This window comes from Rhinoraja longicauda, chromosome 13, assembly GCF_053455715.1.
Source record: "Rhinoraja longicauda isolate Sanriku21f chromosome 13, sRhiLon1.1, whole genome shotgun sequence".
In the NCBI taxonomy this organism is placed as follows: Eukaryota; Metazoa; Chordata; class Chondrichthyes; order Rajiformes; family Arhynchobatidae; genus Rhinoraja; species Rhinoraja longicauda.
This window is the reverse complement of record NC_135965.1, coordinates 8,652,600-8,678,105: the sequence shown is the minus strand read 5'-3', so window position 1 is coordinate 8,678,105 and position 25,506 is coordinate 8,652,600. Positions and strand designations below refer to the sequence as shown.

Sequence of the window (25,506 nt, the reverse complement as noted above, 5' to 3'; positions counted from 1 at the left end):
CTCCGTCCCTACAGGCAAAAGATACATCAGCTTGAAATTCAAGAACAGCAACCTCCTCGTTGTTATCAGAATTCTGAACAGACCTCTTATATGCTAAGGATATTCCCGATCTTGCAATCTATCTTGTTGCGGTCCTTGTACTTATTTTTTGGCTACACTTTCTCTGTAGCTGTAACACTATCTTCTGCACCGTTTCCTTTCTCTTTTTGCATCCTAATTGTACTCATGTACTCAGGTGGGATCTGACTGGATAGCATATTGAGCAACTATTTGTATTGCATTTTGGTACATGTGATGATAATGAACCAATACTAACACCAAAACCAATATAACCTGTCACTGCTGCACAAACTGAAACCATTGAACACATGGGGGCTGCAGAAGAAGATTGAACATCAATCATGCACCAAATGTGAGGTAGTTAGCGTTCTCAGCTTTGAGTCAGAAAGCAAAAGGTACATTGTCCACTCGAGTGAGGCGGGCATGAAATGGAATTTTAGAGCAGCACGGTGGCACAGCGGTAGAGTTGCTGCCTTACAGCGCTTGCAGTGCCGGAGACCCGGGTTCAATCCCGACTACGGGTGCTGTCTGTACGGAGTTTGTACGTTCTCCCTGTGACCGCGTGGGCTTTCTCCGAGATCTTCGGTGTCCTCCCACACTCCAAAAACATTCAGGTTTGTAGGTTAATTGGCTTGGTATAATTGTAAATTGTCCCCAGTCAATAGTCAATAGTCAATAGTCGTTTATTTGTCACATACACATAAATGTGTAGTGAAATGAAACATTACCCGCAGTTGAACAATAAGACCAATAAGAATAATCAATAAAAATGCAATAACACATAAACTAACACCAAACAAAAATAAACATCCATCACAGTGAGTCTCCTCCAGTCCCCTTCTCACTGTGATGGAAGGCCAGAATGTCTTTTCTCTTCCCTGCCGTCTTCTCCCGCGGTCAGGCTGTTGAAGTTGCCACATTGGGGCGGTCGGGGCTCCCGACGTTGAAGCCCCCGCTGGGCGTCCAGGCCGCGCCGGACGGTGAAAGGTCCGCGGCGGGCCGACCCAAGCCCCGCGATTCGGGGCGGGCGAAGACGATGCCGCTGCTGCTGCCGGAGCTCCCGATGTCGGCCCCCACCCAGGGGCCTGCGGGCTTCCGACATCCATGCGGCCCGAGACGAGTCGCAGCCGCTCCCGCAGCATCCGAAGGCAGCCAGCACCGCAGGTGGTGAGTCCGGGCCGCGGGCTCTGCGAACCCGAGCCCAGATGGTCCCAGGTGCATGGCCGGTGGTAGGCCGCAGCGGGAACGGAGACAAGACACAGAAACAAAGGTCGGGTCTCCGTTCGGGAGAGAGAATTTTACAGTTCCCGTTCCCTCCTCCCCCCCCCAACATAACATACAAACACTACACCATATTAAAACTACAATTCATACAAAAACAACAAAAAACACAAAAGACAGACGGACTGCAGGCAAGCCGCAGCTGCGACGGCAGCGCTGGAGACACAGTGTGTGTAGGATAGTGTTGTGTGTAGGACAGTGTGTGTAGGATAGGGCCTGTTTCCGCACTGTATCTCTAAACTAAACTAAACTAAATCCCAGTGCAACAAAAAATGTAAATGTTACATTTGGCAACTCTGCCATTCAGGGAAGACAAGCTGAGAGACCATCGCTTCACTGGTTGGATGCAAATGAATTCTATATAACTTTGAAGAGCAGGGGCCATCCATATTATGCAGGCTAATAGTTATCCCTTGAACACCATTACTAAAAATGAATCATCTGGTCATTACTCCATTGCACTTTATGGGAAATTGTGTGCAAGTTAGCTGCCACACCTCTAATGTTACTATGGCAACTATGTCTCTGGAGCACTTTATTGGTTGGAGATTACTTCGAGACATCATGAATTGTGAAGTACTTTAAATAAATGTATTTTTTCGCCTCATCGTATAGCTGATGACAGGAACTGATGGCGAGGATGTGCAACATAAATCTTACCACACACACACACACACACACACACACACACACGCGCGGGATTATTTACAATTTGCACTCATACCAGCCAATTATCCTACAAACCAGTACGTCTTTAGAGTGTGGGAGGAAACTGAAGATCTCGGAGTAAACCCACGCAGGTCACGGGGAGAACGTACAAACTCCGTATAGACAGCACCCGTAGTCGGGATAGAACCCGGGCCTCTAGCGTTGCAAGCGCTGTAAGGCAGCAACTCTACCGCTGTGCCACAGTGCAATATGGGTGCATTCATCATCACTCTGTACCCTTAGGAAGCATACAATCCCAGAGAAGCTAAACACTGCTTTCTTTTGAAAAGATAATCAATAGACAATAGACAATAGGTGCAGGAGTAGGCTATTCGGCCCTTCGAGCCAGCACCACCATTCAATGTGATCATAGCTGATCATTCTCAATCAGTACCCCGTTCCTGCCTTCTCCCCATACCCCCTGACTACGATATTCTTAAGAGCTCTATCTAGCTCTCTCTTGAATGCATTCAGAGACTTGGCCTCCACTGCCGTCTGAGGCAGTGAATTCCACAGATTTACAACTCTGACTGAAAAAGTTTTTCCTCATCTCCGTTCTAAATGGCCTACCCCTTATTCTTAAACTGTGGCCCCTGGTTCTGGACTCCCCCAACATTGGGAACATGTTTCCTGCCTCTAACGTGTCCAACCCCGTAATAATCTTATATGTTTCGATAAGATCCCCTTTCATTCTTCTAAATTCCAGTGTATACAAGCCTAGCCGCAACATAATCAGTTGTTTTTTTGAATGGAGAGCATCAATGTAGCAAGCAGTTAATTGCAAGACATTGTAGATCGGGCACTTGTTTTCTGAACACTTGGTGGTCATTGCCTCTTGCTGAAAAATCCTTCTCCTCTATCTCCTCCTCCCTTCTTCTGGCAGCGTTTGCTTCTTACAAGTCGCCTGCTCATTGTTCCAGTCACACTGCGTTCCTCAAGGAATGTCTGCAGCATTAGCCAGGCCTTACAACATGCGGTTTGTTGAGTAGTCTTGAAATCAAGACAGAGTGTTCTAACGCTTACATTTCATTGCCTATAGACTTAAGGAAGTTTACAGAACTCCACAAAGAACACAAGATGGTTGAATCACAGCAACAGCACCAGACATCAATGAACTAACTGTGAGAGGTTAGGGGTGCGTGTTAGCTGGATTATTGCTCTCTGAAGAGCAGTGCTGGCATTAGTTTAGCTTTGTCAGCGTGCTCCAAATGGGCATTAGCTGTGACTGCCTCACATCCCCATCAGGATGGTCTGATGCTGACTCAGATCATGAATATGCAATCGCACATTATGCAGCATTTCAGAACCTATTCAATGTGCATGAATGCCAAAAGCAGCCAAATGCTACGGAACCAAATTCTGGATCTTTGCCTTTTCCCATTTCCAAGCTGTCAAATGTATTTTTAGCAAACTCAGAACCAAGGGAATTCTAATTATGTAAATGTGAATTAAACACATTTTCCCCTTATTTTCTACTTCTGTTTGAATTGATTTGCTACTTCAATGACTAAATAGGCCATGACAAAGTATTAGAATCGTACTACTTTTGCAATTCAATGTAAACGGTGTAATATGTTTTAATAAAGCGGTTTCTGCCGGGTCTTGAGATCTAGGATTCTCTCACTAAAGCTTCAAATCAGCCTCAAATAGGCAAGTGCACATTGTATGGAGTATTTATTCACAAAATGCTGGAGTAAGTCAGCAGGTCAGGCAGCATCTCAGGAGAGAAGGAATGGGTGACGTTTCGGGTCGAAACCCTTCTTCAGACTGATGTCAGGGGGGCGGGACAAAGGAAGGATATAGGTGGAGACAGGAAGATAGTGGGAGATCTGAGAAGGGGGAGGGGAAGAGAGGGATAGAGGAACTATCTAAAGTTGGAGAAGTCAATGTTCATACCACTGGGCTGCAAACTGCCCAGGCGAAATATGAGGTGTATGGAGTATAAGGTGCAATTGATTTCAACAGAGAACTACAACCTCCAATGTACTGTTTTTGACAAGCCCAGTTTAAAACATTGTCCAGATGGTCATCTGAGGCTGTGAGAGCAGGTTATTGTAATACAGATTGTTAATCGAACAGGAAAATATTAGTTTAGTTTATTCTTCTCCTGGACTGCAACCTTAGCGTGGTGGAGAGGCTTGCGTACTCCAGTGATCCTGTGAGCTATGCCGGATGGGGTTTTATATCCCTGGCAGGTACAACCAAACCGGACAGGTCATGGGTGAGGAGGCAGACGAAGCGGTCCCTGGTCCTCCAAGTTGGGGGTTGGGCGTGCGGTTAACTACCCCACCCTGGAAAAAAATGTGAGTTACAGAAACATTGACGAGTGAAAACCAAATGACACACTTGGTTGAAGAAGGTGCCCCAACGATGGGGAACATGACGCTTCCCAGCCAAACCCGCAAGGGCGCTAGGAAGCCGACACGCCTTCTGACGCCAACGAAATCCATCCTTGTGGGAACATGGAACATCACCCGGCAAGCCCTGAAATGGAACCCCCAAGGAAAAGAGGTCGCCCCAGGAACAGCTGGAGAAGAGGAGTCCAGGCAGAAATGTCTGGGGGTGGGCTCAACTGGGGAGATCTCGAAAGAACCGCCATCAACCGAGTGAGGTGGAGGATATTTTGTCAATGGCCTATGCTCCCTAGAGGAGCCAAGGGCTTAAGAAGAAGAAGAAGTTTAGTTTATTGTCATGTGCACTGAGGTACAGTAAAAAGCATTTTTGTTCTGTGCTATCCAGTCAGCGGAAAAACTATGCATGATTACAATCAAGCTATCTACAGTGTACAGATGCAGGATGAAGAGAATAACCTTTAGTGCAAGATAAAGTCAGATTAAAGATAGTCCGAGGGTCTCTGATGAGGTGGATGGTGGCTCAGGACCGCTCTCTAGTTGGTGATAGGACGGTTCAGTTGCCTGATAAGAGCTGGGAAGAAACTGTCCCTGAATCTGGAGGTGTGCGTTTGCACATTTCTTTACCTCGTGCCTGATGGGAGAGGGGAGAAGAGGGAGTGTCCCTGGGTGAGACTCACCCCTGATGATGTTGGTGGCTTTGCTGAGGCAGCATGAAGTGTAGATAGAGTCAATGGAAGGGAGGATGGAGGTTGTAATTATCAATAACAATTTGCATTTTTATAGTATCTCCAAATTAGTGCTCAGCAAAAGGACTCATAAAGATATTTGACACTAAGATGTTGGAGCAATTGACCGACTGCTGGGTCAAAGAGGAAGGGTTTGAAGAGGACGGAGGTGTAGCAGTTTACAAAAGTTGTGTTAATGTTAATTCTACATGAGTTAAAATGTTAAAAGTTTCATTTCCACATGAACAATTTCATCAAGGAATGAAAATGCTCAGATGCATACCAAATGACACAATGATTTAAAACAGTTTGATGTAACTGGGTAAAATATTACTTCTGATGGGCACTAATCATGATATTATTCCACTGAGGCATAGCAAATTTCTTATTTCCCCTTCTGTTTAATTATCTGTTACAATGATTCACTTCATGTGATTATTGGGTTAAGGCTCATGAGGTGGGTTCATTTTAATTAGCTGGCGGGCTGATTGGATTCCTAACAATTTGTGATAAACCTACTGTGTCAAAACAGTAAATTTTAAATAACAATCATACGACCACTCATTCTTCACTGAACATGCTGTGATATTTTTAATGACCTTCCACTAAGATGCAGATAGCCACTACTGTCTTCTGCATGGTCTTCTTCATTGATAAGTTGTGACCAGCTCCCCATACTGTCATCACTGGTGCTTAAACTGCAGGGATTTTCTTCAGCTGTGGCCTTCTCTATCGCCACCAGGTTCTTCGCGAAACTCAAGGGATTAAAACAGAGAGAGGAAAATAATTAATTGGTGTGATATTGAAAAATCCATTTGTCACTCCTTCCTCGACTCAACCGTCAGCTCGAAGATTGGATAAAATGCCATTTTCAAAGCTTTCCACCAGGAGGTGTTTGAAGCCAGTTGGAATAAATTACCTTCTGCTTGTCACCAGGCTCTCACTTCCATTTAGCCTGGCAAAGAAAAAAAACCTCATCACACAAAAAGCACGGAAGCCTCTATCTGTGGAGGGAATGGAAAGATGACTTTTTAGGTCAGGACACTTCTTCAGACTGATCAGTTGTCTAGCCATTCTCACCACAGATACTGCTTGACCTGTTTAGTTCCTCCAGCACTTTGATTTTGCTGAAGATTCCAGAACCCGCAGTCTCTTGTGTTTCTATAGAATTCTCCATGTTCACTTCATCGTGGCCTCTACAATCTCGATGCAAGTGCGTATCTTGCAGTTCTGTGAATACGCTTGCACATTTCTGAGGCAGTTTACCCATGTTGGTTGGAATTCAGACACAGACTATTCACGATGCTGAAAGTTGTAAAGACCAAGGGCCACAGGTTTTTCTGCTGACTGTTCTTGGTGAACAAGGTTGCAGAAGGAAATAGAAGCATACTGAGGGGATGCGCTTAAACTTGGTCTCCAGGGAGAGAGGCCAGAATTCATGGCTCCTGCTATTGCTCATTGAGTGACTGGACTTCAGTCTGAACTGACCCTGCAAGTATTGCAACATGCCAAAGATTGATTTTGTTATGTGCTGACTATTGCCTGATAGCAAATGTGAATGATGCCTTTATATAACTGAAAATATGTTACCCAGGAGTGAGTTTGGGACAGGTGGGAAGAGGACTGGCAATTGGAATGAAGGCCTGGTCAAGTACTGGGGTTGGGATAAGTTGGAAATCATTTAAACAAACAGGCGAGATGATGGGCGTATTGGATTGGTAATCAGGATCAGAACCCGCGGAACGGGCTGGAAATCAAGTAATGATCGTGGCGACTTATTTGGGTTGATAGGTAAGAGGCATTAGGTTAGTGTTGGGTCGATAAGTAAGAGGCATCAGATTAATGTTGGGTCGATAGGTAAGAGGTATCAGGTGAGTGTTGGGTCGACAATGAGGTAAGAAGCATTGGATAATCTTGGGTCAACAATGGAGTAGAGCCTAGTTTTGGATAGGCTGATAAAGAGGTAAGGATTCTTGGGTTGCATTGAGTTGATAATCGGTAAAGATGTTGGGATCAACTCGGGTCAACAACCATCAGGTAAGAGACCTGGGGCCCCATAGACATAGCAGTTGGGTAAGAGCCTTGGCTTACAAATAACTTGGAGATCAGGTCTAGGGTCTGAGGAAGACGGGTGAACTCCGTTTGGTGTTGTGGCTGATAAACGTGCCTCAGTCACATCAGATATTCCCAGCCTTTGACAGGAGGGGAGTTCAGTGATCAGGGTCAGGGGCCTGACATCATTCTGGAGCAACAATCACGGAGGGGGAGGGATATTGATGATCTAGTAAGAGGATGGGGGATGACTGACACTCACAAGTTATCGGAGTAGAATTAGGCCATTCAGCCCATCCAGTCCACTCCGCCATTCAATCATGGCTGACCTCTGCCTACTAATCCCATTTTCCTGCCTTCTCCCCATAACCCTTGACACCCGTTCCAATCAAGAATTTGTTTATCTCTGCCTTAAAAATATCCACTGACTTGGCCTCCACAGCCCTCTGTGGCAATGTGTTCCACAGATTAACTACCCTCTGACCAAAGAAGTTCCTCCTCTCCTCGATGTGAGGGAGTTCTCTTCATCAGTGATGGGCGACAGACAGGCATGCACGGGCGGAATGGTCAGGAGGAAAGGGGCAAGGTTGGGGTCTGGGCTGACTGAGTGATCACGGTGGCGCAGCGGTAGAGCGAATGCAGCGCCGGAGACTCAGGTTCGATCCTGACTACGGGCGCCGTCTGTATGGAGTTTGTATGTTCTCCCCGTGACCTGCGTGGGTTTTCTCCGAGATCTTCGGTTTCCTCCCACACTCCAAAGACGTACAGGTATGTAGGTTAATTGGCTGGTCAAATGTAAAAATTGTCCCTAGTGGGTGTAGGATAGTGTTAGTGTGCGGGGATCGCTGGGCGGCGCGGACACGGTGGGCCGAAGGGCCTGTTTCTGCGCTGTATCTCTAAATCTAAAAAAATCTAAAATCAGAGAGGCAAGGTTGGGGTCTGGGTCTGGGCTGACTGAGTGATCAGGAGTCTGGGGGGGGGGGGGGGGGGGGTGAGGGGGGGGGGGGGAGATTAGTCAACAAGGTCAAGAGATTAGTCAACAAAGTTTTATTCTCATGTGTCCTGAACTGGAACAACGACATTGTTACTTGCAGCTATCACAAAATGCTGGAGTAACTCAGCAGGTCAGGCAGCATCTAGGAGAGAGGGAATGGGTGACGTTTCGGGTCGAGACCCTTCTTCAGACTTGCAGCAGTCAGTTGGTTTGGGGGTGGTCAGTACTGTGGCATGGTAGTATGGCGTGGTCCATTGCCCATCGGAACTGGGCAAGTAAGGAAGGAGTTGGAGAGCAGGTTGCGTCCTAGTATGGGGTACAGTGACCTATATCTGGGGTACAGTGACCTACATCTGGGGTACAGTCACCTACATCTGGGGTACAGTGACCTACATCTGGGGTACAGTGACCTACATCTGGGGTACAGTCACCTACATCTGGGGTACAGTGACCTACATCTGGGGTACAGTGACCTACATCTGGGGTACAGTCACCTACATCTGGGGTACAGTCACCTACATCTGGGGTACAGTGACCTACATCTGGGGTACAGTGACCTACATCTGGGGTACAGTGACCTACATCTGGGGTACAGTGACCTACATCTGGGGTACAGTGACCAACATCTGGGGTACAGTGACCTACATCTGTGCAAATATGGCATTCCATGATAAAATGGCCTCATTTCTCATTCAATGTTCCAAATCAGTCATTATTTGCAAATATCCTTATTTGGCCTCAGTTCAGCAGATTTGTAAATCAAACACAAGAGTGCTGGAAACGTTCCACAGGTCAGGCAGCATCTGTGTAGTTTTTGTATGTTTATAAAATAACCTGCGATAAAGGCTTGTCATTTCACACAGAGGAGTCATCCCATGTATATCTGTATTTACTATGGACGTAGTGTGTGTAGGCCTGCTTCCATCAGTTAGCTCCTGCTTTTGTTATCAAGACCCACACTATTTCCAAACTCCGGTGTGGCAATGGCGATGTTGTACACATATTGTCCACAGATTGAGATCATTGTTGTGTGTTTGGTAGCCACTTAGCACAGGCAGGTGCAGTCTACACTAGGAAGCGCCAGGTGAGTTCCACAATGGATTGACCACTTCAATGGAATCACATGGTCCATAAGGACACAGGCTCGGCTACTGAATTTCTAGGCTGTAGAATGCAAAAGCGTTCTTACAAAACACTGGTTCAGTCGGAACTAGAAAAGTGCTTTAGAAGGCCATAGAGAGGGTGGAGAATAGATCGACTTGAATGCTCTCAAGGATGAAGGACCACGAACACTGGTATATTAGAGAAACTGAAGCTGTCCTTAGAGAAGTAGAGAGAGATGTGATGAAATGTTTCAAAATCAAGAAGGCTCGAGGCAGTGAAGAGAAATGATTCCCATGGGTGGAAGAAATAAGGCGATTGATAGAATAACTAAAAGCGGCACAACAAAACTACACCTGAAAGATCAATGAAGACAAATCAAATTTCATCTTTCCATAGGGAATTGGATATGTACTCGAGGGAAAGAAATCGCTGTGGGCAATGGGAAAAACAAACGGGTGGATCTTTTAATAATGTCAATCTTCAAAGCAGCCAGATTCAATTAAAGGTGGTAAAATGGGGGAGGTGGCAGGAAAGAGAAAGTTGGATGCTCATTTATTTCAGTCAAATCAGATGACTAATTCTACTCCTCATCTGCCGATGCATACAGCATCTACAGTTGATGCAATCACAGAATCACTAAAGCACAGGAGGTCTGGCCCTCGTATTGTGCCAACTCTTCATAACGCCATTCCTTGCCTTTTCCTTGCAGCCTGCAAAACATTTGCCTTCACATATTTACCTGGTGAAAGCAAAGTTGAATCTCTATTTATCACGCTCACAGCCAGTGAGTTCTTCATTATAACTTCTTACATTAAAGTTTTTCCTCACATCACAACTGAATCTGTTGCCAATCACATATTTCGCTTGGGCAGCTTACAGCCGAATGGTATGAATATTGATTTCTCTAACTTCAAGTAACCCCGGCATTCTCTCTCTCTCTCTATCCCTCTCCCACCAAAGTCGCACCAGCATCTCATTTTCACCCATCAAACCGCTAACAATGGCCATTTTCCTTGATCATCGTTACAATTTTTGCATATCTTTCATTCATTGTTCTTTATCTCTCTACATCATCGTCTAAATCTCTCGTTTCCCTTATCCCTAACTAATTTGAAGAAGGGTCTCGACCCGAAACGTCACCCATTCCTTCTCTCCAGAGATGCTGCCTGTCCCACTGAGTTACTACAGATTTTTGCGTCTATCTTTGGTTTAAACCAGCATCTGCAGTTCCTTCCTACACACTTTAAAACTGTGCTCGCTATTCCATGATCCCTTTGAAAAAAAAAAGGGAACTGTTTCTCTCTGGTTGCTCTTACTAAGGCCGGCAGGATTGTGTGCATCTTTATTAAATCTCCTCTCACTCTTCTCTGGTCCAAGGAGAATAATGCCAGATGTTCTTATATGCATTCTCATAACTGAAATTCCAGGATTTAATCAAGCAACTATTTTCTGTATTCCCTCAAGAGTCCTCACATCATTCCTAATATTGACAATCGCAATTGGAGGGAATATTCCAGTTGTGAATTTGGCAGTATTTATTTTAAGTTTCTACATAACTACGTAACATAGGGTGGCCGGGTGACGCAGTGGTAGAGCTACTGCCTTACAGTGTCAGAGACTTGGGTTCGATCCTGACCGCGGGTGCCATCTGTACGGAGTTTGTACGTTCTCCCCGTGACCTGCGTGGGTTTTCTCTGAGATCTTCGGTTTCCTCCCACAGTCCAAAGACATACAGATTTGTAGGTTAATTGGCTTGGTACGAGTGTAAATTGTCCCTAGTGTGTGTCGAGTAGTGTTAATGTGCGGGGATTGCTGGTCAGTGCGGACTCGGTGGGCCGAAGGGCCTGTATCATTAAACTAAACTCGGATGCTTTATTAATCACTGTCAAACGGCAGATCCCTCATTGGCTGCACCTGTTGAGATCTGTACCATTCTATTGCCTCTCCTCATTCTTTCTGTCAAATGTCATTTATCTGGATTAAATACTAACTGCATGTCTCTGTCCATTCCAACAGCCTATGTCCTCTTTAAGTTTACCACTGCTCTCTTCACTACTTTCCATACTTCCAAGTTGAAGTCATTGGAAATCTGAAAATCGTATCCTACATAGCCTTCTATCCTATGTAGGATGTATATGTCGGATTTCCAAGAAAAGCAGCACTAACTCCACACACCTCTGAGAAGCTGAGCTCCCTTTGATAAACAACTGCTTGTCATATCTCGCCTTTCTGTCCCTAACCCAATTTCTTTTCCATGTTGCCACTGACTCTTTTATGCAGCGGCCTTAAATTCTGCTGATAATCGTTAATTTATTTTGTGTCACTTAGGGTTAATAAGTCAATTGGAAGCAGCCTTATACAAAATGACACCATATCCTCAACACTGAGTGTTTATATTCCTGTTGCATGTCCAAGACTAATAAGATGCCTTTGAGAATTAAAGAGATCAGACTGTAATTAATGTATGCAGTCTTCTAATAATTACCTGAAATAGACACCGCACAATCATGACCTCGTGTGTAATTATTAATTCTAAAATATTCTTTCTCAAAGGATGAACTCCCTTCGACCTTGAGAAGGTCTCGATTTAACAAGCTTCTCCGAGTGGTAACAACATGACCACAGATGCTTGTGGCAGTCTCTCAAGGTCAAACGTGTTATTTTGAGCGAGAGAAAGATTATCTCTGAGAAGTTCCTCATAAAATGGAAAGCGGTGAAATCAATTGAAGGAGATACTGGTCGAAGATAGAAATAAACTCAAAGACTGAGACTTCTCTGGAATTAAAGAGCTTAATTCCTGAAAGTTTCTTTTGATTGCAGGTTTTTCAGTCCTTTTGAAGTGTGTGCCATTAATCTCCTGAAACAAGGTGACCTGTGGGGCTTTTTTTCTGATTATTCTCATTATTTGAATACGTCAATGATTATTTGAAGGACTGTACTAGAACAACTTGACTTGCTGCAATTCTGTACCTCCATCTATTGTACTGATTGGAGCTGAGATATCACTGCCTGAAGAAAATCATTACCCTACCATCACATTTCACAACATCCCCAGATACTATTAACATCAGACTTTGAATTAGAAGCTTCAAATCTTTAACCAGCGAAGATACATAATCTAAGTTAACACTTTAGTGAATGATTGGCAAGTTGTTAAATGTCGGACTTGCATGTTCTTTCAAATAGACCTAAACTGTACTGTTGCAAAATGACAAAATGATGAGGAGAATTAGCGCTGGTATCATGCCCTGTTTTATTCTTCAGCTCACAAGAAATTATTTTCACAGGCATCTCATTGATGTTGTGGTATTAAACTGGCCATTGTGTTTTCTTGTGGTTCAGAAGCACCATGGGCTGCACAGTATTAGGGAGTCCTGAGTTTGCGAAAAGGGGCTAACATATTCAAAACCTGAACCTTCTCTTTCTCAGAGTCACACCTGCCATGGAAGGTTCTGGACGGCTGTACCTGCAACAAAACCTTTGTGTATCGCTGACATTATGTCCTGGGCTTTTTATTCACAAAATGCTGGAGTAACTCAGCAGGTCAGGCAGCATCTCAGGAGAGAAGGAATGGGTGACGTTTCGAGTCGCGACCCTTCTTCAGTCTGAAGAAGGGTCTCGACCCGAAACGTCACCCATTCCTTCTCTCCTGAGATGCTGTCTGACCTGCTGAGTTACTCCTGCATTTTGTGAATAAATACCTTCGATTTGTACCAGCATCTGCAGTTATTTTCTTACACTTATGTCCTGGGCTGATAGTTTTAGTTTAGTTTAGTTTAGAGATACAGCGTGGAAACAGGCCATTTGGCCCACTGAGTCCGTGCCAACCAATGATCACCAGTTCCATGTCCTACACACCAGGGAGTATTTACAGAAGCTAATTAACCTACAAACCTGCACATCTTTTGGATGTGCGGGGAAACTGGAGCACCTGGGGAGAACCCACGTGGTCACAGGGAGAACATGCAAACTCCACACAGACAACACCTGTAGTCAGGATCGAACCTGGGTCTCTGGCGCTGTAAGGTCGCAACTCGACCGCTGTGCCACTGTGCCGACGAGGTAGGTGGAAATTAACATTTGTGCTACACAAGTGCCAGGCAATGATGATATCACAATGGCAATAACATCACTGAAAGCCCCACTATCAATATCCAGGGGTTAGCACTGTTCAGAAACTGAAATGCACGCAATGTGGCTACAAGAGGCTCGGAATCCTCCAGCATGTTACTCCCTGTATAATTCCCCGAAACCTGTCCACCATCTGTGAAGGTCAAGTCATGATTAGTGCAGCTTCAATAACACTGAAGAAGCTTGATACTATACAGGATAAAGCATCCAGAACCATTCAGTCACTCTGCCACCGATGCACAGTAGCAACAGTTTTGTACAATCCACAGGACGTATTGCAATAACTTACCAAGACTCCTTACAAAGAACTGTCCAAACCCACAACCTCTGCCAGCCAGAAGCTCAAAGGCAACAGAAGCATGGGAACACCACCAGCAGGAAATTGCCCTCCAAGCCATGCACCTAGCTGACTGGGCAATAAATCACCATTCCTTCACTGCCACTGGGGTCAAATCGTGGAACTCTCTCCTGAACGGTGTTGTGGATGTACTCACACCTCAAGGACTACAATGGTTCAAGAAGGCATCTCACCACCACCTTCTCACAGGATGGGCAATTAAATGTTGGCCCAGCTGCAAAGCTCACATCCCTTTAATGAATAAAATGAATAGAAGAGATGTATAGAAGTGTGAAAACACAAACCTCCAGATTCAGGGACAGTATTTTCCAAGCTGTTATCAGGCAACTGAACCATCCTCCCGACAACTAGAGAGCAGTCCTGAACTACTATCTACCTCATTGGAGACCCTCGGACTATCATTGATCGTACTTTACTTGACTTTAACTCGCACTAAAAGTCATTCACGTTATTCCCTTTATCATGTGGATGGCTCGATTATAATCATGTATTGTCTTTCCACTGACTGGTTGGCACGCAACAAAAGCTTTTCACTGTACCTCAGTACACATGACAACAAACGAAACAAAACTAAACAAAAATATTCTGGAAATATCCCAATGGCGAGGCTGTATCTGAGGTGCATTAGGCAGACAAAGACATTATTCCTAACCTGATGAAAGATCATCTGATGAAAGATCACTGATCTGAAATGCGAGCACTTTCAATTGCCACTCATGTTGCCAGACATGTTACAAATTTCAAGTATTTTCTATTATTATACCAATACTTCACACACTGATTTTTCAGACATTGAACTGTACAACATTTAAACAACATTCCCTCTATCTTGCACATTTCTAGTGATTTTGGATGGACGGAATTTAAATTGTCTTCATTGGCTGAGATATTTAATAACTGATGACATTCATTTGATTTGGCATCGATGGAATGAAGTGACATAAGGATCTAACCAGCCATGCTATTATTTTCATGGAGGAGAATGAACTGTTGTTTCATGCAGCAGTATTATTAAAGCCTGAAGAAGGGTCTCGACCTGAAACGTCACCCATTCCTTCTCTCCAGAGATGATGCCTATCCCGCTGAGTTACTCCAGCATTGTGTGTCTATCTTCTTATTAAAGCCAACCTTCATTTGAAATGAATTTTATTCAAATCTAAATTGTAGAACCATTATATGCCTGAAATTAGTCAATCTTGGTCGCAGGTTCCCAAGGGAATTAATAAAAGCAAATATGTGAATTAATTCAGGCAAATTATTTAGAAGATAGCTTGGGATGTAGTACATGAGTGATTTGAAGCATGACGTATGATAAATGTAACGTTTTGGAGGAGCCAATACTCGAGTGATAAACCTATCTTCAAAAACCATGGAATTAATTGTATCCACTAGTGGGGGTTGCCTTTGCATTGATCACCCACACTCTGTTTACAAGTCCTTGCAACTAACTGTGGGGTGAGAAAAACAGCTGGTTGATACTCTTGTACATGTTTGATTCTCGTAAACAGTGCAAATTTCTGCCCTGGGCTCCAAAGACAATCCCTTGTGACCTGCAGGTACTATCGCAACGTTAGAGAAATATTTAGACAGGTACATAGATGGGACAGGTTTAGAGGGATATGGGCCAATTGCAGGCAGCTAGGACTAGTGTAGATGGGACATGTTGGTCGGTGTGGGCAAGTTGGGCCAAAGGGTCTGTATGACTTTATGACTTTATGACTCTATGACTTCTAAATAATTCTTGCATTATGTGACTATCACAATGCTTGTTATTCTAGCATAACGATCTTTCCTATGGTTAGGGCCATGTTCCATTTTTAACATAATATCATAAAAAACATATATTGAACAAATAGCCGCAGGTTAAATTTGTACTGGCAAACAAAAGGAAACGTGCTGAGTTTATTTTAACATTTACCTGGATATTAAAGAAGCAGAATCACATTGCCCTTCAGAATCGGCTTCAGGAAGCTTCCTTTCCATCAGTCTCTTGGTGCTGCAGGCAGCCTTTCCCTGCGGGCATTGCTTGGTCTCTTCCTTTTGGTCATCCTCTATATGAATTAAAGGGACTTCCCTTGGGTAGTGGGACATTTTCTTTCTCTTCACGGCCGCCCGATCATGTGAACTGAAGCCCTTCTTGTCAGTCACCAATTTTGCTTTCTCCACTCTCTGGCCAACGTCTGTGTCACACAGTTTGCTTTCAGTTCTGGAGTTATGGGGTGCAGTTTCAGAGGAATCTTGTTGACTGCTGCTGCTCGACTTCCCACATTTGATAGTGTCTGTAACTACCCAGGTGGGACACGTTTCGGCCTGTTGCTGGGCCCCGCCTGACAACGGTTCACCACACTGATTGTCAGCATCATCGCCAATGATTTTATTTTTCCTCATGAGAGCTTCAATGGAATTTGACCAAGTTTCATTTATCAGCATGTCGGTGATGTGGTCGGTTTTGTTCTTCTGATATAAGCAAGAGTCTGTTAAGGATTTGTACAGGTTAGTGGACATTGCTGCATCACCTGGATGTACGTGCAATGTGTTTCTGCGATCAGTCCGGGCAAAGCCATCAAAAGAGTTTGCTTTCACAGGGGGAGTTACTGTTAATCGTCCCTCAGACGCTCGCCTGTCTGGCATTGAAGACTGCCGGAAGCATAAAGTTGTTCTCCCAGCAGGGGGAGCCAGCATGTGGTGGAATTCTTTGTTGGCTTTTCCTTCTTTGCTCTCTTTGTCCAGTTCGTGAAGCATGTACCTGTAAAACTCTTCCGTAATGCTCTCTGTACTCGATTGTTTTGACAGACAAGTTGTGCTGACACCAAGATGGCCGTTCTTTCTGCACGCCTGCTGCAGAGCTGCGTTTAAAATGTTGCTGGCATGCTTGCTGGCATAGTAATCCAGCAACAGCTCGAATCCCCAGCCTTCACTTTCCATCTGATTCATCATGAAGTTGGAAAACTCATCGGTGATGCTCTCACAGCTCGACTGTTTAGAGATGGAACTGCCCCTGCTCACCGGCTGCCCAAACTTAGTCATGGCACCAAGGGCAGCCCACGAGCTGTTGGAATCTGTGTCCTCTTCTGGAATGCTTTCATAACTGGATGTCTTTTTTTCCCTGCCCAGTAGCCTGTTTCTCACCTGCCCCTGCCCCTGCCCCTGCCCCTGCCCCTGCCCCTGCCCCTGCCCCTGCCCCTGCCCCTGCCCCAGCCCCTGCCCCTGCCCCTGCCCCTGCCCCTGCCCCTGCCCCTGCCCCTGCCCCTGCCTCACAGAGTCTATCACCGTTAGTTCGGCCGAGTTCACTATTTTAGCGGTTACCTCCTGGGCAAAGTTGTTAATTTGGTCCAAGGCATCATCAAGGTTCAATGACTCATCAACCACTCTGTTCATGAGCTTTTCCTTTAGCTCAGGTTGCTCTTGTGTCTTCCTCTTGATTTCACTCAGTCTTGGTGGCTTCAGTCTCTTGGCTGTTGCTGTCTGAGAGTCTTTACTCCTGGTGAGAGATCTCGCCGAGGATAACTGTGGAACCATGAATTGCTCATGGTCACCAAGCCTCGATTTCCATGGACAGAACCACGGCTGCTTGGCATTTGTGTTTTCGAGACAAATGGCTGCCATTTCTGTTGCCATGGAAACAACCGTTTTGGATACCTGGTCAGCAAAACTATTTATTGAAAGGCCGATAGCTGTTGACTTTTCAACTTGGAATGAAGATTTAGACGGACTTAATGTACTTTGTGTATTTGTCATAAGGATGTTCTGGTCTTTATCAGGGTAACTTTGGCCTCTCATGTCTGTCAGTGTGTTTGCACAATTACATGTATGATCTTGAACTGCACCACTCAGCCTGCTACCCACCTCAATAGCATCGATAGGGGATGAATGACTGTCTTTGTCACATATTTTCTGCTGATGTTGTGGGACAACAACTTTGGTACTTGCAGCTTCGGTATCCCCTGATCTCAGTGCACTAATCAAAGTGGGTGAGATGTTTCCACAGTCACTGCCTCGTCTGCCGCCAAGCCAGGTTGGCTTCAGGTTAACCTGCTGTGTCAAATCTGGCCCGACACATGTTTTCTCAATCGAGATTGTAGCATCTGTCAGGTTCCCGTGAGCAGCAGATGTATGACCAACATTTTCAACACTATCACTGACATTACAGTTAATTGATTCTCCATCCTCTTTGTTGTTGGTTTCTGAATCCTTACTGTTTATCGTCATATCATCTTGAAAGAGCATAGCAACTTCCTTGTGCCCTACAATTTCTTTGATTTTCCTGCAAGTGAAATATAATATACTGAAGAGGGACTTATTCACACTTTCAATGAATACATTGGTTGGATTCACACCAAAATTATTTTCCTTTTCTTGATGCGCTGTTTGCACTTTGCTATTTGCTTCTTCAAAAGAATGTTTTAGAATTAAATTCGACATATTCAAGGCAAAATCATCCTTTGACAATTCCTCCCAATGAGTGACTTTTGGTCTTGCCACCGTTTCAATGATCTTTTGGTCCACAGATTCCATAAATCCACCGACACTTCTGCAAATGTCGGGCTTTGTCAGGACGGCGGCTGCTTCTTTGAACAACACCTCAGCAATGTTATGGGCAAATGTCTCTACGCTGCTGCCAACACCCACACTGCATTGGAGGGTGACTGCGGCAGAGGCTTCGGCTGCGGACAGTAGGCCGCTGGAAGCAGCAGAAAAGCTCATGTCCGGCTCGTCACTTAACCCTGCAACTCCAATGGCACTGGCCACCTGGGTTACACCATAGAGAGCCGAAGAGAACGAGAAGCTCATCTCTCCGCATTCAGAACCACTGAGCAAAGCTGCGTCCCCATTTTTTCTATTGCAAGGCAAATGCTCAGTTACATCATATGAGGCTTGGTCCAGCTGTAGACTCTCAGTGATATAAGGGCTTGAAACAGTCCCTATGACATTTGCTGCACAAACCAGAGCCACCTCAATAGAACTAGGAGGCAATCCAGCTGACGCTGAATTATTCTGGCTAATAATGTGCTCCTGTACATCAACTGGAGTATCACTTAACAGTTCAGAGTCCGAGCAGGAAGTTATTGTAGGGCTGCAAGGTTCTTGCCATTCTGAGGCATTATCACTATTATCTGGACTTTGTACAATAACAATTTTGGGAAGTACATTCCATGGACAAGGAGGATTTGTTATAGTTGCTTCTGAATTGCTGGGTGATAGGCCATCAACGCTTTCTGCAGAGATGCTGACTGCAGCCTCTGTTGCAAAAGTGGGCTCTGACTGTGACAGTCTAATGAAGGCATCCTGTAAAACAGACTCCGCCAAGTTTGAAGCATAATTTCCCTCCATGCAGTGATTCTCTTTCAGAGATGGAGGTTTATCTTCTATGTTCCGTGTATCTAATGGTGGTGCCGGAGATTCACTCTGAAGATGCGTACTGATACGTTCAACTGTGCAAGAGTTCTGGTGCTCCTCCGGAGCGGAGTTTGTTAAATGGCTGCTGTGAGGAGATTGCAAGGCAAGTCTTTCTTCCGGTGCATTTCTTTCTAATTTATGTCTTTCTCCATCCGCTTCTTCAGCCACATAGTTAGCCTCACAGCAAAGCAACGGGGCACTTCCAGAGCTCTCCTCATCTGCACATGTGGGCACTAAAGTATCTTGGAGATTGCATGAGTTTTGGCAAAATAAAATATCTTTGTTTTGTCGCATTTGCAGGAGCACCTTAGATTTAACTTTTGGCCTTTTTGTGCCTCGTAATGGATCAAACCCACCAATCTTCGGAGAATCTAGGGAAAAAAAGACAAAAGGTTCATTTAAGTGTGTGTTGGATTCACATATTGCTTCCTGAAATATATATTTAATGTGATATATGAAAGGGAATCTTTTACAAAGATTGCATTTTAAACTACTCAAACTAGTTTCAACCACTACACAAATTATTGTTGTTTGTGTTTATACAATTTGATCCTTGTTTATTGTTCATCCTTGTAAGATTTGAGAAGTTTTCCCTCATTCTGAAATCAACACAAAACCAAAGAGCTGCAGTTTGGACATTTTAAACGGGAGACTGGGGCTGATAGCGGAGAAAGGCTGCAGTCAGTTTACCAAAGGATGTCACAATCTGTGGGTCCTAAAATGGCTGCAGGACCTCGTGACCAGCCACAAAAAAAGGTAAAAACCTTACATCCCAGTCTCTAGGTTTTTTGCAAAGCCATGGCCAGAACAAAGGATGGGTATTGGCCATGCAGAAACCTACGAAACCAGGCACTGGGGCGCTGACATCAGCATACTCACAATGCCCCAAGCCGACCTAAACAGTTCATCTCAGTGAGGGGGCACAATAGCCCATAGAAAACTACCTGGTAGGTGATGGGAAACCAGTTAACACCCATCACCTCACAATGAAATCCCAATTTACACCTTCTGGCCATCCCCGGTATCCCCGAACATAAGCGCAGATCAGAAGAAAACCTCATACATATCTTTTTGAACAAAGAGATTCCAAGATCTGGCGGGAGATAGGACGGGTCAGAAACAGTATAACTGGCCACTACTTTTGGGTTTTAAACTCAAGAAGAAATACTGGAAGAAGAAGTCAACTCTAGAAGAAAACCTGCAAGGAACGCAAGCAGGCAAGAAAACGAATGCAGGAGGAAGAAAAGACAGGCAAGAAAAACGGATGCAAGAGAGAGGAACAGGCACGCAACTCGAGAAGAAATACTGCAGCACGAACAGCCAGTAACCCCAGTAATAGCCCCATGGTGAGCATGTACCCAGATCTTACATATCCTGGACATAGTTTAGTGTAGAGGGGAGGGTGGTTTGAATAAACGTGGGTGTGTAAAAGAGTGTGTGTTGGTCAATTTTGCGATGTGTCGTACGTTCCCCATCTTACAGTCGTGTATATGTCTTATAGAACTGTGTGTGTTTTATGATTCATAGTTATAAGTATTCGTGTGATTCGGTATGTGTTTTATAGACATGTATTATAGAACTGTATAAGTATTCATGGACAATAGTCCCAAGTGCTGAATAAAAGCCTTTTCATTTAAACCCTGGTTTTAAAATCTGATCTGGTTGAATTTTTCTGCACTATAAGAGCTCCTGCACCTAAGTCCAGTGTCTAGAACCGTAAGGGGTGAGTGGGTCGAACCACTCACGGGGAACCAGTGTGCACGGCCTGGTCAAGGGATCAGAGCAAGGCACGGGGACCTTAGGTCGGGCGAAAGCTCGGCGCAGAAACCCCTTACAGATAATGGCGACCACGAAGGGACACTGGCAGCAGGATGATAGTGTACCAGAAAAAGATTTTAAAACTAGGGACATAATGGACGAGCGCATTGCGGACTATGTGTTTAGTAAGGTGAATATCACCAAACAATGGATGTGTGCGTTACTAGATGACAAGCGCCCACTGGATGCAGCAATCCGGTGGACGGCCAGTACAGCCCATAAGAAATCTGTAGAGAAGGCGGTCTGGCTGACCTGCTATAAAAAGCAGGTCCAGCTTTTGGACCGTGTGGTTGTGGCACAGGCAGCCCAGATCAGGGACCTTCAGGAAGAGGTAGAGGAGAAGGCTGCGGGTGGGAACCAGTTGATTGAGGCTCTGGACTCTTTAAACAAGGAGCGCCGGGTCGTGACCAACCGCCACGAAGCCAGGGTAGAGCTGATGGAGTGTCAGATCACTGAGGCTATGCGCAGTAAGGGCAAGCTCAGGGAGCAGTGCGCTTCCCTGAGCCACCAGCTGGAGACCCAGGAAGAGAAACTTAGGGGTGTTAGGGCAGCCTATAAAATGGTTTTGGAGGACAGGTCGGAAGGGGCCGACCACGGGGCCTGCCTGCAGGAGATAGAGGGTCTGCGGGGTTCTTTAAATAAAGCAAGCGGGCTGGTCTGTTTGATGAACCCCCCCGCGGGCCAGTCACTAACGGGTGCGAAGGTCCCGGTTCCGATCCCTAGAAAGACCGTGGTGGTTTCAGCCCCCAAACTCCGCGATCCCCCTAGCTACGAGGCATCCTGGGAAAGGGGTAGTGTAGGGGAGAGAGAGAGAGAGGAGCTCCCGGTAGAATACTCGGCACCGGCACCCATGTGCCCGGTCCTGGAAACCAGACGGGGACCCCCCACGGAGAATGGGGACACAGGACCCATTCAGAGCGAGATCATGGTGCCCCACAGCTCCCAGCATTTAAGAGCTATAATCGGGCATGTTACAAAATTGTCCGGATCAGGGGACCCCTCAATACATTTCAGGGAGATCGAGCAAACCGCCGCAATCAACGGTTGCGACGAGGGAGAACGGGCAAAATTGTTGCTGTTCTCTCTGGACAGCTCGATCCTCCAATGCCTCTCAGATGAGAGTAAAAGAGGGACCAGGACCTACGATCTCCTGCGGGACGAGGTCCTGGAAGTCTTGGGGGTGGGCGATGAGGGTCCATTTGCCCGATTAGGGAAGACCCTCCAGATGGAGGGAGAACCCCCAAAGGTTTTTGCGGCGCGACTGTGGACAGTATACCAGAGCAGTTGCCCGCACGTCCCCGCGCGGGATGACCTGGCCGGGAATGGGAGAGCCCAGTGGCTCCGTTGCTTGGTGTCAAACAGCCTGGCAGCCGTCAGGGAGCAGGCGAAAGCCTGGTTTGATCCCACAAATAGCACGAAGGAGGCGGTTTTGAACCATCTCACGGTAGGGTATAGAAACACCCGGAGTACGTCTACCCGACTCGAAAAAGGGAAGGTGTACGTAGCGGAGGCTACTGCACTGGCCCAAAAGGAGTGGCGACAGGAGGGTAACCCTACCGCACAGTCCAAGTGTTTCAGGTGCGGAAAGGTGGGACACTGGCGGAAGGATTGCAGGGCCCACACCAAGGAAGATAGGGTTGGCACCACCCAGCGCACCGAGGTCCCAGTTAAGCCCGAGATTATCGAAACGATGATCGAGGTGATGCAGTCCCTCATGGCCGCCCAGGGGAAGGTGGCAGTCGCTACCGGCTCCCCGGGTGCGAGGGGGGCACTGGACATTCCCCAATGACATCAGCCCACGCAGCCTGCCTATCTGTGTCCTCTCCGCTACGATGCGTGGAAGAGACCGCTTGTGGAGATGGTAGTGGAGAGGCAAAGGGGCAGTTATCTGTTGGACACGGGGGCTTCATGCACCGTGGTCCACACAGAGGAACCCTTTGACTCTCCCCTGTCCACGGGGGTCCCTTTCGCACTGGCGGGGTTCACAGGGAAGGAACAGGCTGGCGCGCGTTCACAGCCAAGGATGAGGCAGGTCACGCAGACAAGCAAGGTTGCCTGCGTGAGGGGGGAGGACATTCTCCAGGAATGGAGGGTCTCCCGTTTTGGGTGGGATTCAGGTGAGGAAGAGCCTTATCAGCTCGACCAGGGGCTGGATCCCATTACGGTGGAAGAGGAGTCGGAGGGGGACGACAGTAACGTCCCCGACTCAAGCACCAGGAAGGCGGGGGTAGCGAGTGAAGGCTCACCACCTGTAGATACAGGTAGAGTGAGGCCGGATGCCGCGGGTATACCCAGCACCAAGGGGGCAGAGCTGGATGAGGCGGGGCCAGGATCGGCAGCTGCGGGGGGTACCCGAGCTGTGGCACGGCAGGAACCGGTCCTCAGCCAGGCTGTCCAGGGGGCAGTGCCTAAGGTGATCCTCCGTAGGTCCAGCAGGAAACCCCAACTTAGGAAGTTTTGGCCAGAGGTCAATCACGCCCCGAGGTACGGGAGCCAAGTAGGGAGGAGGGAGCTTACGTCCCGGAGGGGACCTAGCCCCCGCCAGGCAGCGACAGGCTGCGGAGGATCAAAGGTGGGAGACAGCGTGGTGCAGCCGCAGGAGACGACCCGCTGCAGCCCTGACAGGGATTAGCTGAGCCGCCCTGAGAAGGCGGCACTGTATTATATTTTAGGTAAATTTAGATAAGGATAAGCTATTATAGATATTATATTTTAGATAATATAAATAAGGATAGGTATTTTAGATAAGGATAAGCTATTTTAGATAAGAATAAGCTATTTAAGATATTTTAGGTAATATAGATAAGGATAAGCTATTTAAGATAAGTTTTGTGGGGATAGTTAGCGTTTAAATAAAGTTGATGCGTCCAGGATGTGTGGGTGTGGGGTGCAGGCTGGGGGTCAAGAGACCCGCCCGCAGAGGCGTTTAACAAAGCCAAGCGCTCCCCAAGAGGCTGGCTATACCATTCTTCTTTATCTGTTTTCTGGAGTGGAAGGAGGCACTCGTATGGTGGATCTTTGCCACGGCGATCGGATGTGGGTGGACCTATCGGGGCCACACCAAGGACATCATCATCTACGGCTGCTCCGGGGACACGGCTCCCATCGCGACCGATGGGACTGGAAGGAGAGAAGCGGAGGAGACCGCAGTTTACTTCCATGAAGGCCGGTGGCCGGGGTGGCTGGGATCGAACTCTTCAGAGTATTCCAGCGCCCCAGGTTTTGCTTATCGGGACTCTTCATTATTGTGCCCGAGAATCAAGATCATCGCCCAAAAGATCAGCGCCACCGTTGGCAAAAGGATCTGCCTGGTACGGGGACCTTAGGTCGGGCGAAAGCTCGGCGCAGAAACCCCTTACATCCTTGCTCCAAAAAGTTGATAATTAATATTAAATTTGTTATTTTTGAAGTGGCCTTTAAGGATTGCCAATTTGGCCTCATTCCATTGTACCCAATGGCTAGTTATGTATTCAAACTGATAAAAGAGGTAGCAAGGTTCTATCAGTATCCTGGAATCATAGCAAATGGCAGACATCAACAAATATAATAATCAGACTCAAACACGGACTCCTAACGCCAACAGTGAAAGAACAAGAAATGTAATAGGTCAAGCACGTCAAAGTATTATAGAAGAGGGTGCCGCTTAAAGAGGAAATGATGACTGGAGAGGCAGAAGATCTTGATGTCAATAAACAGAGGAACCAAGCCATTAAATCCTTACAAAAATGGAAATGCTCCTGGAATTAATATCAATGAGGGGAACTGGAATCCACGTTTGCTGATGATACGGAGCTGGGTGGCAGTGATGCCTGGATGGGGTTTGTTCTCTGAGATGAGATTAAGCATCTTATTAGTTTTTTTTAGTTTTTAGTTTTTAGAGACACAGTGCGGAAACAGGCCCATCGGCCCACCGAGTCCGCACCGACCAGCGAGCTCCGCACTATCCTACACACACTAGGGACAATTTACATTTATACCAATCCAATTAACCTACAAACCTGTACGTCTTTGGAGTGTGGGAGGAAACCGGAGCACCCACGCAAGTCACGGAGGGAACGTACAAACTCCGTACGGACAGCACCCATAGTCAGGATCAAACCCGGGTCCTTGGCGCTGTAAGGCAGCAACTCTACCACTGCGCCATCATGCTGCCCCTAATGCCTACACTCACCTAGATTTAGAAGAATGAGAGAATGGGAGGTTCTCATTGAAACAATAATATCAAATGGGATTAGATACAGGATGATAGATACAAAATGTTGGAGTAACTCAGCAGGACAGGCAGCACCTCCCGAGGGAAGAATGGATGACGTTCCTCCCACACTCCAAAGACGTACAGGTTTGTAGGCTAATTGGCTTACCGATTTTCTGGCATCTTGCAGTCCGGACCCTCCTTTAATCCGGACAAAATCCCCCCCCCCCTCCCCCACGCCCGGTAGTCCCCGCAAAAATGTGGTGCCTAGGCTGGGTGAGGCAGCCGATCACAACCTCATCGCCGATCAGCTGGTCGAATTTGCCCCCGGC

The 25,506-nt window shown here is 46.3% G+C and overlaps 1 protein-coding gene across 1 annotated transcript in view; it reads right to left on the bottom strand.

Moving 5' to 3' along the window:
- The window catches only part of sphkap (SPHK1 interactor, AKAP domain containing), a 144,346-nt gene that overhangs the window by 14,855 nt on the left and 103,985 nt on the right, over nucleotides 1–25,506 (bottom strand). Inside the window, exons 7-9 of the mRNA XM_078410280.1 lie at nucleotides 16,979–19,535; nucleotides 15,686–16,873; nucleotides 5,728–5,883 (exon numbers count right to left, since the gene is read on the bottom strand). Coding sequence (XP_078266406.1) covers nucleotides 5,728–5,883; nucleotides 15,686–16,873; nucleotides 16,979–19,535 — 3,901 coding nt within the window. The remainder of the gene's footprint in view (nucleotides 1–5,727; nucleotides 5,884–15,685; nucleotides 16,874–16,978; nucleotides 19,536–25,506) is intronic.